The 13,053-nt window shown below is 40.6% G+C and overlaps 2 protein-coding genes across 3 annotated transcripts in view; one reads left to right on the forward strand and one right to left on the reverse strand.

Moving 5' to 3' along the window:
- Positions 1-53: 53 nt before the first annotated feature.
- zgc:101858 (uncharacterized protein LOC449555 homolog) lies at positions 54-3,457 on the forward strand. The gene is made up of 8 exons (XM_038702852.1): positions 54-174; positions 299-469; positions 956-1,134; positions 2,027-2,120; positions 2,207-2,276; positions 2,361-2,397; positions 2,598-2,661; positions 2,999-3,457. Exons 1-8 carry the CDS (start codon positions 127-129, stop codon positions 3,155-3,157), a joined length of 822 nt encoding a protein of 273 aa, XP_038558780.1. The 5' UTR covers positions 54-126; the 3' UTR covers positions 3,158-3,457.
- Positions 3,458-3,459: 2 nt separating this feature from the next.
- Positions 3,460-13,053, reverse strand: part of col27a1b (collagen, type XXVII, alpha 1b) — a 78,551-nt gene continuing 68,957 nt past the window's right edge. The window contains exons 51-61 of one of the 2 annotated variants that reach the window (XM_038702851.1): positions 12,400-12,462; positions 12,184-12,237; positions 12,047-12,082; positions 11,542-11,559; positions 11,344-11,379; positions 10,136-10,162; positions 9,958-10,023; positions 9,592-9,760; positions 9,379-9,488; positions 5,768-5,986; positions 3,460-5,034 (exon numbers count right to left, since the gene is read on the reverse strand). In XM_038702851.1, coding sequence (XP_038558779.1) covers positions 4,888-5,034; positions 5,768-5,986; positions 9,379-9,488; positions 9,592-9,760; positions 9,958-10,023; positions 10,136-10,162; positions 11,344-11,379; positions 11,542-11,559; positions 12,047-12,082; positions 12,184-12,237; positions 12,400-12,462 — 945 coding nt within the window. In that variant the 3' untranslated portion in view covers positions 3,460-4,887. Of the gene's footprint in view, positions 5,035-5,767; positions 5,987-9,378; positions 9,489-9,591; positions 9,764-9,957; positions 10,024-10,135; positions 10,163-11,343; positions 11,380-11,541; positions 11,560-12,046; positions 12,083-12,183; positions 12,238-12,399; positions 12,463-13,053 lie in introns of both variants that reach the window. The other variant, XM_038702850.1, reaches the window with a different exon arrangement.

Below are 13,053 nucleotides of genomic sequence, written 5' to 3' on the forward strand. Positions count from 1 at the left end.
TGAAGGCGTAGGAAAGGAGCAGTGTTGTAGCCGTAAATGAACTACAAGTCGCTCGGTCAGCTGCCGGCGCTTCATACTGCGTCATCACTAGTAGACGAAGCATATCGCACTGGATCTAGTAAGTTTATGCAAAGTACATGCACAGAAATTATGGCCACAGACGATGCATTTAAAGTAAGTTTACCTTTTTCCACGTGGTTCACCAGTTTTATACTTTCTGTATAGTATGAAGATGTTGACACTTTATGGGAAGGTCCTGTGTGGCCTTTTCATAGACACGTATGTATGTGTATTTTAGGTGTCTTCACTTAAGGCGAAAGTGACCCTGATAACGGGTGCCAGCTCGGGCATCGGTGCAGGCACGAGCGTCCTGTTCGCCAAACTCGGAGCCCTGCTGGCGCTGAACGGCCGAGACGTGGAAAACCTCAAGAAAATAGCCAAAGAGTGCACCGACTGTGGAGCTGCCGAGGTAACTGTCATACTGAGCGGGACACTATGTGATTTAGATAATGTTTAACTGGAGTGCCGACATGTTGACGCTGTGCACGTATCGCTGTTTTCACTATTAATGTGTTTTTTTGAATGGAGTTTGGCCGTGACATCCTGTTAGCTGTGTGTCAGTTGTTTAAATACGTTAACCTAAAATGACCAGAGCCTGACACATCGAGTTGACAGGTGCCCTAATGCGTTGTGAGATGAGCACAAAGCATATTGTTAACATGTTTTTAAATGTAGGTGTATTTAGGAACACTGTGCCTCAGGGTAAACACTGTATATATGTAGACTATATAAAGCAGACATTTTTTTCTAGCACATTCAAATACATTTATTGGCTACTGTATCACCCCAACATTGCAGTCTTTAACAAAGTGATTTCTTCTGTATTGTGTATGTTTTGGAAAGCTGCGCAAAAATGCCTTTTAAGTCAGAACATAATGAATGTCTCCATGTCCAGCCGTTGCTTGTTCCCGGAGACCTTACAGACGAGGAGACGGTGAAGAAGACAGTGGAGCAAACTATCGCTCACTTCGGCCGGCTGGACGTGCTGGTTAACAGTGCTGGTATCTTGGCCATGGGCAGCATCGAGACAACAGACCTGGCTCAGTATGACAAGGTCATGAACATCAATGTCAGGTAGGATTTCAACACCATAGAGACATTGCTGAGTGCACAGTGTACAGCAGCTGGGAGCCAGATGAGATGCTCTTAAATGTTTGGCTTTGAAGTGATGTGAGATGAATTAAAAAGGACTTATAAATATATTCAAAACATTTTAGTAAACAGCATCTGGATAAAAACTGAAAATGGCAATTGTATTTTAAGATTATGTTAATAAATATTTTGAGTGGCAAGTTAATGGAAAAGTAATTGGGTGAAAATGAAGAAAAGACCATTTTACAAAAAAAGGAGTAGTGTCTGCTGTTGTGTGAATCTTACTGGATGCACAGTATGTGTATGCTCAACTGAATGAAGTTGTGACTATTTTAACACTGTATGGTTACACTATACATGTCTGCATGTATGTGTAGAGGCAAGACTGCAAGTCACTCATATAGACTGATTTTCAAAGACATGGTGTCCAGTTGAAGTGGAATTGGTAGTTGTGTAGTTCTTCCAATCACATAGGAGAGGCTATTGCATTCACGGTTACATTTTTATTTTACATTTGAGCCGCAAACACATGTGAACGTTAATAGAGAATTCCAGTTCAGATGTGAAAATGATGTTGTGCTCACCCACAGATGTCACTATAAAGGACATCAGGCCCCGCTATCATAAATCCACCGGGGGGAAAAAAAGATCAATTGCACTATTCACCAGCCAGCCAATCTAAATGTAAATGCTGTAGGTGTGATACTGCTGTTATCGTGCTGGTGAACCCCATCACAGATGTTCCGATGTAATTGTCCTTTACAGCCTTGAGAAGACACAAGACCAGTAGTACTTACTCCCCAACTTGATTTTTAGTGTTATATTTCCAGTAATTACAGTTGGCACGTCCCCTAACCTTTGTTTCATATTCCAGATCTGTGTACCACCTGACTCAACTCTGTGTGCCCCACCTGATCAAGTCCAAAGGCTCCATCGTCAATGTGTCCAGTGTCAATGGACAGAGATCAGTGGGTATTTAGCGGCTAGCCACATATTTTCCACTATATGTCTTTGTGTCTTTTAAGAGTTGTGATGCACAGTTTTCTCTCTGTAGTTCCCTGGCGTGCTGGCTTATTGCATGTCCAAGTCCGCCATTGATCAGTTCACACGTTGCATAGCACTTGGTGAGTGAGCCATTTTTGTCTTTATGCTGTATGATCAGCAGTGTAGAAGTTCACAATATGAAGAACGGGACTCTTCTTTTTCAGAACTGGCATGTAAGCAAGTCAGAGTGAACTCTGTCTGGTAAGTGTTTTAATGACAAATGAATACCTTTTTTATTGTGTTCAGTAATTGATCTCAGTCATATTTTGGATACACACAATAAGTTAATGCAGACCCTATGAATGTCTCATTTAAAACAATTACTATCAGTTGTTTCTGTTGGAAATGACTATTTGTGATGTACCATATTTTGTATCGTTGCTCCGGCTGCATCTCTTCAGCCCTGGCGTGATCATCACTGATGTCCACAAGAGAGCAGGACTAAACGATGACCAGTATGCCGAGGTAATGCATGTCAGTACTGTATGTTGCCACTAAAACTGAGGAGGTTCTGTACACAACTGGTGGACTCTCTTTTTCCATCTTTCATATCCTGGCATCTAATAGCACAGAAGACAGCAATGCATTTAAGTAGCACTTTGAACCATGTATTGGTGATTGAAAGTAGCCTTATACATCTTTTTTGTTCAGTTTTCGCCTGGCATGTTCTGTAAGTCATCACATACCAACCCCCCCCCTAAATGTTTCTGTCTACCATTAAATAAAGGCCTCAATACCCAAAAAAATATCTTTTAAGTAAATACATGTACATCCTCATTCTGTCAATCATTTTCACCACCAGTTTCTTGCAAAATGCAAGCAGACCCATGCTCTCGGTCGACCAGGGGAGGTGGAGGAAGTGGCCCACAGCATCGCCTTCCTGGCGTCCGATGCCGCCAGCTTCATTACGGGAGTCAACCTACCCATTGATGGGGGCCGCCATGCCATGTGCCCAAGATAAGATCATGTATGTTAAGATTAAATTTCCAGTCTGTTAATATAGTGATTTGTACCTCTAAGTCTGCCTGTGTTTTATATCAAATAAGGCTGCAGTTAAAACTAATCGAGGGGTGTTAAGAAGAAAAAGAAGCCATTACTTCAAGGACACAATTTTTTCCATGTTTACAGTGGCAGTAGCTGTCAGGCTCTGACAGTTGTGGAATTACTAGAAGTAAGCTAAAATGTGCCACCACAAGCAGGCAGTTTAAATGCATTTTTCTCTGACTTTGCTATGAAGTTTAAAAAAAAAACATGAAAGCAACAAAGGTTTCAGACTTTTATTGAATTACTTGTTGAGTCATTAGACTTCATTTACGCAGCATAAAATGTCAGTACAGACCAAACACTGTAAGCTCATGTACCGTGGTAGTTTAATGTTGTGTATTGTAAGAAATCCTCTGAGTTTATAGATTGGCAAGACCAACCTTGCTGCACCTTGAGTGACAAATCCATGAACAGGGAAGAAAGCGCGGGGGTTGTAATGTCCTAAAATACAAGACAAGACAGCTTAAAGAAGAAGAAAAAACAGACTGTAGAATCCTTAAAGCTCCAAATTACCAAAAATATTATAAGATGTGACGTTGACCTGGCTTTGAACTTGAAAGCTAATCAGAATTTAAATAAAAATTAAATAGAATCCACTGTAGATAATAAAGGTTGCATAATTATAGACATTTACATTTAGAAAAAAAAACTTAATTTATAGTGTCAGACTCAGTGTCAGATATTGAAAACGTTAAAATACTACCATGAAAATATAATTTAATGAATTTGGCCTGCATATATAGTTTACTTCCCTTTTTCATAAGAACAGACATTGCTTTGCTGACAAGAGTTTATAACACGAGTGTCAACTGTTGCAGCACCAGGTGTCACCTCTGTTTCATCCCAGATCATATCACGTAACGGCTGTGAGATGAGAGGTACAGTACGAGGTAGCATCTCGACACACTTTTCTCGGTTCACACTGTGGAAAGCTTCGGTCCATTTTTAACATGGAAAGTACCACACAGCAGTTGTTTGTGTGAAGATATCTGTATAAACGCGGGGTCTCTCAGCACAGGACAGTTAGAGGCTCACGGAGACTTGCCTGGAGACAGAATGCTTGTGTGTCTGTGGCACGCTGTATACCTGAATGAGTGATATGATGGTGATACTGTATATGCCTAAAGGCTGTGAAACAATAACTATTGCACATTATGTTACAATATACAGTACATATACATGTATAAATAATAAAACATTAAAATAGGAATTATTGCAGATGTAACATATTCTATATTTCTGTACAGATCTCTTTTAAAAAAAACGTTTTAGGTTTTTGCTAAATTAGGTATCAGACCGTGAAGAAACTATGATACAACATGGTCCGAGACTTGACAGAACAAGACGTTCATATTACTTCCTTCCAAAAAGGGGCCTTCAGGTCTTGTATCACACAAACAAGTCTCTGAAAAAGAAGCTTATTATTATTGTTTTCCATAGGCTGATTAGTGCTAGAAGTCTCTGCATTTTCAATGGGCCTCCTTTCTCTGGTGCCCCCTCCTGTTTCTGCAGTCCAAGCATGTTTTGTCCAGAAAAAATGGGGGTCTCTTGTTCTGGAAACCACAGAAGCATTAGTCTCCCCCGTCCACCCTCCACCATGCAGTCACTACCTTTTAGTAGAGTATTCCCGGCTCCCTCCACAAGGCCCTATAAGAAACACACGGGTCCAACCTCGAGGTGATAGTGGGCGCCAGGTTCTGTGGAATGTAGGTTGTACACATCCACTATGGGGAGTAAGTTCGGGTCCTGGGACTGGAAGATGAAGTGGGTCTGATGCCAGCGGCCATCTTTGATCTGAAAGTAAAAGTTACATTATGTCCCATAATGTGAAAGACAAAATAAAATCAAAGGGTCCATTCTCTCACTTACCTCTTGTGGAATCTAGCTCCGCAGACAGTTTTGATGTTTGGCGCTGGTTTTGAATACAATGGAGGCTAATATGGAATATGATTTGTTTTACATTTAAAAAATTAATCAGTGACTTGTCTTTCCACAAACAATGTCCCAGTCACTCTGAACAGACTATTGTGTAACTTCTCTGTTTGAAACTACTTTCTACCAAACACGTTGACATTGAGGTCTGTGGATTAGACAAGGTAACAAGGACGCTGCAGTGTGCTCGTCAAACTAAATTCCAGTCATCTACAATGTATTGAGTTGCAGGCAGAAGTATTAGAAACATATGTTTCAAAACCTGGACAAGTGAAACAAACTATCTGCATAAACAAACATAAAAAAAAATGGGGGATGTATGGAGGTAGCACAAGAAGGCCATTAAAGAACAGTTAGCCTGTTTTTACAGTGCGTTGCATGCTCCACAAAGTCTCTATGTCTGGCAAACCAATAGTTTTAACACAGGTGCCCTGTGGAGTTGTCTCACACAGACACAAGGGTGGTGTCGATCTTCAGATCATCTTTCCCAAAATACGTTTAGGACCAAAGGGTTGAGTTTTGCATAAACTTTCTTTGAAGTTCTACTGTGAACCTATGCCAGCAAAAAATAAAAATAAATAGAAACCGTGCATACCCAGCAGTCGTCTCTGGGTATGAGCGGCTCCAGGAGGTCGCCTGCTTGAATCTTCTCCCCCGTCCAGGCCTTGAAGCTCACAGCCCAGGATGAAGGTTGCAAGGAGGGTCCTGCTGCCCACACCGGTGTGTTGAGGCAGTGAATAGTGATGTGCTGCACTGCCTCAGTGCTCAAAAGGTGGACGAAGTTCATCTGAATACGACCCACTCCTATCTCCAACTATAAAGCAAATGTATTTTTGATTGATACATTTGAGTGGATGAAGAATTTGTATTTCTCAAATAATTATAATTTAGAAAATAGGCCTATTTTAATGACAGTTTCTTCACAAACATTTCTGATGCAAACATTAAGAGCTGGACATGACAACTGTTGGTGTATTAGTCTCTGTAATAGAAGAACTTGAGCATAGCGCTGGACGATTAATTGAAAAGCAATCAAAACCGAAATTCAAAACCTCTAACCAGCATAATTTTCCCATGTAAGTTAGTTAATTTTTTTAATCCTGTTAATACTTTCCCCACTGTGAGTGTTCATGTAGGGGAGAGCGGGGGAGAAAGTACCGTTTTTCAGAAAAACCTGATTTGAAAAGATGTTGTTTCAGACAGAGATATATTTTTGCTGTGGTCACTAACTCACAGGTGTGGTGTATCAATATCAGGTGGTACTTTGTACAAATGTAGAACGACTTCTGTATAATTTCACTTTAAACATAATTTAGAAAGATAAGGCAAAAATGAAAATAAACAATAAAATTAAGATAAAAATTAAAAAGCTATTTACAGAATAGGCCTATACAAATTTAACATTTTGAAATGAATTTAAATTTGTTTTAGTAAGAACAGTATGAGTGATCTGCATTTTGAGTGCTTTTTACTGACACCTACTACACTGACCTCCTTAGGAGACAGGCCAAAATAGATGTCAGCTGCTTTCTTAATATAAGCATACAGCTTCCTCTCCTAGTCCAAGGAGAAGACTTAATAATGTTATCTGTACATATGGTCTAGTCTTCTCCCCAATTATCTCTGCCCTCCCACATTATCTGAACAAAGCGCAGGGCATATGCCATGCCACTTTATCAGCTGACCTGAAACTAATGTTTCTAATAGAGATGTCCAGAAACGCCTTCTCAAACATCTGGCTGATTCAGACCTCTGTCTTTCTGAACCCACGCTATTGGCATATTCTGTTGGTATAATATGACAAACATGTTTTAATAAATGCTGCAACACACAGAGAAAGTCACCACATTAGCAGCGGGACAAAAGAAACACTTGTGGTCAGGTGTAGCAGGACGAAAGTAACATTACATATTTACATTGACATCTAAACACGATTTATTTTTATACTGAAAAACTCTGACAGCAAACTTCAGGGTGTGTTAAAGCAATAAATGACCTGTAGATTAATCATTACTGTGACACATGAAACGAGAGACACAACTTGTAATTCGAAAAAGAGTCGCTCTTCAGAAATTTACTTGCAGTGCTCGAAAACAGTTTTCCGAAGACGGCCGCAGGAAACGATGACATCATGCGATATTTGGCAGCTCCATCAAGGGTTTCGTGCTGAAGGTGCTGTCACAGCTTGGACTGCAAATGCAGTCAGGGCTCTGAGAAAAGCGCCTTGTTACTTTCGTCCCGTGTTACTTTTGCCCTGGTTTACCCCTACTTTCCCCTTAAAAACATGCTACTGCATGTTGTACACACAAGAGATGCTCACAAGTCTTTGAGCTAGAGTCCAAGTCAAGTCTCAAGTCTCTTGTGGTTATTGCGAATGTTGTATCACCTGCTGCGTTCAATCCAGGTTGCTAATAAAACTTCATAGCTATAAGGAATACTGTTAACCTGTTTTTCATTTACAGAGCACAACCATGTAATGTGCAATGCAGTTAATGACAGCTTATAAACTACTGTAAGTCAAACCACCCTGCAGACTCTCAAACCAGTGCAATGTTAGACTATAACTAAATAAAACTATAAAGCTACATGATCAACAATAAACCTGTAACCTCTTTCCAGCCAACGGCAATAATTAACATGATGGCAGCCAGCGGGACGTAAATCATTACAATAATCGACCACCACAAGTTTGGCAAGTAAACAAACTCTCATTCATCTTTTCATAACGAACGACAGTCGAAGTAAACCTCTCGTAGGTCGTAGCTGAAGCAAGAAGCAAACGTTAGATGGCCAATGCTGAGCTAAACATGTTCACTCACCAAATATTTGCATTCAGCGCTTCTTTGTTTGGGTCTTGTATGAAGTTTTATAGCCAAAGTTTATGATGAATGGCGGAGCAGCTGCTGGCGTTTGTTGTCCTCTCTCACGTGCCGCCGCGCACAGCAGATGTTACGTGTTACATAGGCAGGTTATAGGTAACGGAGGGAGGGGAATAACGGCAAGCTCATCAGACTTGTCCTAAAAAATAAACAGTGTTCACGAGTCCAGCACCTCGAGTCCGAGTCGAGTCTGAAGTCTTTTGAGGACGAGTCTCAAGTCGAGTCTGAAGTCACTGTGCGTGCAACATAAGTTGCACTCGAGTCCGAGTGTCTAACTCGAGTCCCCATCTCTGGTGCACACTCACCCACACACTCACTACGCACACACATTGCACTGCCCTTAAAATACCTAGTTTTGCTACTCTTACAACAGCACCTGTCACTTAGATATCTCTTGAAGAATGAGGAGAGGAAGCTAGCCAAGCATTGAGTGTTACCATGCTCACATAGTGTGCAAGTATAAATCATTAGTTGCGCATTGACATTAATGATTGTGTGGCCGCCATCATTCATTTAGCAGTGGCATTGTGCCGAATATAGGCGAAACATGTCACTGGTATGTGCACAGATTGGCACTGCTTTGCATCAACCGTATTTTTTCAGTTAACATTTAGAAGATTGATTTTTGACATTTGGAAATTGAAAAAAATATCCCATCTTTAATAGTTAAGCATTTTTCATGTTCATTAATCGTAATTGAGGTAAAATGTTCAATTAATCGTGATTAAAATGTTAGGTCATATCGTCCAGCCCTACTTGATCACAATTCATTTGGGAGTTGATTACGGAATCCAGTTCTGTTATTAAGTATGATTTTAATTATGATTGTCTGTCCCCCGTATTTCTTTTACAGTTAATGCACTGATTACATGTACTTGTGTTTCTGTGTGCTGTACCTCATGGCTGAAGTATAAGTCAGCACAAAGGAATGAAAGAAGAGTCTAAGATTCTAGAGGTTTACTTGCCAACTGAGCGTGCCTTTGATGATGACTTGGCCAACAAGACCAAATGGGAAGCCTTAAGATTCATTGCGAGAATTATCCATCAAGAAAAGAGCTACAGTTTATAGGATAGAGCCAGAAAATGAAGAGCTGTGCACCCTAATTTATCTCAAAAAAGAACATGACTCTAAGCTTCTCTACGTCTTGAGAAAGAACAGAGAACATTCTCCACGTGCAAACAAGCAATCATGGACTTGCTGTTCATCCAGTTTTTGCATAATGAGCTCCCAAAGTGATCTTGTCTGCATCTAAGTGATATGAGTTTACATTTTACTGGATGATTGTTCTCGCTGAAGGAAATGTCTAAATACAGAAGTGATCCGAACCTTGGATACTGTGATCGGTTTCAGGCAAGTCTGTCCTCCACCGGTGAAGTTGCACATCACCTCAATAGTGTCAGCAGCACAGCCGAGGTTAGGGTCGATCCAGTAAGTGCCTGTTGAAGGGTAGCAGATAAGGGGAAAAAATGGTTCTTAATTAATAAGGACAGAATGAACATGTGCACCGAAATGTCGAAGGGAGTTTAAATTTCTCCTCACCATCGTGCATCCTCTGTTCACAGTTGTAAAGGTCTCGGCAGATTCGTGCAGGGTTATCCCGGGTTCCCAGCGGGTTCTTAAGGCTCTGGATCAGAGTGCTGAGATGCTGCAAGGTCTTGAATATCTCTGTACTCTGGTCCAACATGGGCAGGTCCATGCTTTGATAATTCTGCTTTGGACATAAATGTTGATTTTTCTAAAATGTAGTCTGTATTCATTTTTTATCCTTTATTAGATCAGGTAACATTTTTGACAGACTTTAGTTGGATCTCTAACTTGTTCAAGTTTATACAGCCTACAAACCATTAAGACCCCAGTAATCAAACAACAGCGATTCCTTGCAGTGAGCAGAGTTTCAAAACTAACCTCTGGCCTTAGTGCGCCATGGGAATTGATGATGACCTGAAAGGCGGCGCCAAGAGCCTCATTTCTCTACCAAAGAAGACAGAAAGGCAATAAGGTAACCACAACCATGGTCACTTTTACTTCTTGTTTGTACTATAACATGTAACCATGAATTGACAATAAAGAGAAACCAACTTACAAGTGAGAGGGCTGAACTATGAAGACCCTGAAAATCAAAGAGAGAAACCTTTATAACACTTTTGTCGTATTTTTCTTGTTGATAGTAACAGCCACTTAGTGTATTTGTGTTCAAAAAGCACTTCTTTAAATCCCAATCTCCACTGTTGGTGGGTACAGGCTAGGCCTGCTCTATATGAAAAGCGCAATGAGATAACTTCTGTTAAGAACTCACTATATAAATAAAATTGAACTGGAATCGAGGAGGAAATGAGGTGTGTCGAATGCAGAAAAGAAGGGCTGCTGGCTAAAAAATAAAACAAGCACGTATAAAGCAAGCTACATTAGTCTCTAAATAACACACTTGATATGCTCACAGTTTAGTTTGGGTGTAGATGCACAAATGATGTCTTCTGCAAATGATTTTCCAGCAGGCTCTTCTATGCAACTTTGGGGTCTGAATTAGGAAAACACACTAAGTGTGACAACCTCAGGTGTCAGCAGATCCACAGAGACCATTTTCAGGATCAACACTCAGCTAATTCTAATAATTATTTTTGACAAGCTTCTGGATCAAGTCAGTATCTTGATACTAGTGGAGTGATCTGTCTGAATACTGGTACTTTTTTCATGAAACGTCTTAAAATGCAAAAAAAAAAGAAAGAAAAAGATTTGGAAACAAGTGACATTTTTCGAGAGGAACAGATATTTTGACGCATAAAGAGTGTGCACCAGTCTCCTTGATCTGAGAAGTATCAAATTCCAATGCACATTTCTGGAAAGTAAGTTGGGATGACCCTGTGGTTGTCTGTTGTGTTGTGCTTGTTTGGTGTTTGAGAGTTCCAGGCTGTCTGTTAGCGGAGCCAAGGCCAGGGTCATCAGGAGATGTGGCTCGCCTGTTCAGCCTGGCTGAGATGTATTTAAGATGGCTGCCAACTCTCTTTTGTTTCCCACAGCACCATGCACCACCCCTGGGACACACCAGCTCTTGATTTTCGACTTATTATGTATCTTTTTCTTTTACACTCACTACATTTTACACTCATCCATACACTCATGACACTCCAGATAATACTGATAATTTTGACATTTGCCTTGAAGTATCTAATTCCAATGCGCATTTCTGGAGTGAGTGAATTGGTGATTGGGGATCTTTTTGTTTTAATGTTCAATCTAGGCTGAATTAAAAAAAAATTATGGTATGTAAGATGTACAAAATGAAAAACTTACTGGTGGTCCAGGTGGTCCACGAGGGCCAGGAGAGCCCTGAAAAAAATTGCATCACCACATTAGCCTCTAAATTATTTAGAGTTTGGCCTTTATAGAAGATGTAAGAAGAAGTAGTTCATTCATTTCTGCTAGTACTGAGCACACCACTGGCCTGTGCAAAGAATAATGATTAGGTTACAGAAGTGAATAATTACTTACCCTTGGTCCATGCAACCCCTGGTGTAGATGAAAGAAAAAAGAAATCAATTTTCATAAGTGGACAACCCCACAATAAGAGATTGAGTATGAGAGCAGACCAGATATTATGCTATCAAGTGCAGTGTAATGCAGTCTTTGTGCTACCATTTCAATAGACAGTCTTTATCTACTGGATGTTGAATTGCCCTCTTGCTTCTTCGTGTGCCTACACTCAGAACTCTTTCTTCGCAGCAAATCCTTACATGAATGTTGCCGTTTTAGGAGTGAATTGTGAATTATGCCTGTGTATGAGTGCTCAACAAACCTCATATATTTATCACCCTGACAGGAATTTCACAGCAGCTAAGTGTCACTGGGAGTGTAACAACAAACATTGGAGCACAATAGGAAATGAAAAGTGCTGAGGGCCAAAGGAGGCTGAGTGGTGAGCTGTCTCCATACTAAGTATCCTATTCTGTGCTCACAGTACAGACGGAAAAGGATTCATCAAAAGAGCGCCACGCACCGTCTCCCCCCGACTTCCTTTGTCACCCTGGGGTCCCTGATGGAGAGAAAGGAGACAGAGGATCACTCCATCACTGCCAAAAAACAGCGAGAAGTCACATAAAGCTTGGCAGATAGGATGAGATATGAGGTACATACAGGATGACCGCTGGGGCCAATGATGCCAACGGGGCCCAAAGCTCCCTCCATACCCTGGGAAGCAGAGGCATGTTACTGACTGAGGACACATGATGGAGCATCTCATGGAGCACTGCTTATTTTTCACGGGAAGTGTGCAGTTTGTGAGAGTTCAGTGCACTGGCATTACTGAACTACTGCACAGAGTTACCAAACAACCATTTATCTTCATCTTACCATCAAACCACGAGGCCCTTTTGGTCCCTGTATCCCTGCTGAGCCAAAGTCTCCTGGGGGACCCTAGAAAGACAAATATTTCTTTTTTATCATGGTGGATAAGGTATGGTCATTTAAAGGTTAAAGCAGTATTAAGTAATGTTAAGTGACCTTTATTGACCTATTGGCAATAAGTTGGATTTGTTACATTGACAAATATCTCTTGGATCTACTTTACGTTCATGCTAAAACAGCTGAAATGCCTTAAGCTGCAGTTCTTCTAATGGCTGCTAGGACATAGTAAGTCGCAGTGTAACACACTTCTCTGCTCCTCCATTTCAGGAGTTACTTAGTGAAAATCCTATAGTGACTGTGTCTGCCCCCCGACCATCGAAATTATTTAAATCAAAGGTAAACAGAAGAGGAGCTGTGCATAAAAACCTCATAAAAAATGAAAACCACAAGAGCAATAGTGCAAACTAATAGGAAAATTAAATGTGGACTCTTAAACATCAGATCTCTCTCTTCTAAAGGTGTACTAGTAAATGAACTAATATCAGATTATGATATTGATTTATTTTGTCTTACTGAAACCTGGCTGGGTGACGGAGAATATGTTAGCCTAAATGAATCCACCCCTCCCAGTCATATTAATACTCACATTCCTCGAGGTAC

Source organism: Micropterus salmoides, unplaced genomic scaffold (assembly GCF_014851395.1).
Source record: "Micropterus salmoides isolate LMB-PRFRI ecotype aquatic unplaced genomic scaffold, ASM1485139v1 Ms_hic_scaffold_7, whole genome shotgun sequence".
In the NCBI taxonomy this organism is placed as follows: Eukaryota; Metazoa; Chordata; class Actinopteri; order Centrarchiformes; family Centrarchidae; genus Micropterus; species Micropterus salmoides.

Excerpts from the sequence above, each read along its gene's own strand:
- zgc:101858 (XM_038702852.1), top strand. The coding sequence starts at position 127 with ATGCAAAGTACATGCACAGAAATTATGGCCACAGACGATGCATTTAAA. Across the intron at positions 2,277-2,360 it reads CACACGTTGCATAGCACTTG|AACTGGCATGTAAGCAAGTC; the intron begins GTGAGTGAGCCA and ends CTTCTTTTTCAG. Across the intron at positions 2,662-2,998 it reads ACGATGACCAGTATGCCGAG|TTTCTTGCAAAATGCAAGCA; the intron begins GTAATGCATGTC and ends TTTCACCACCAG.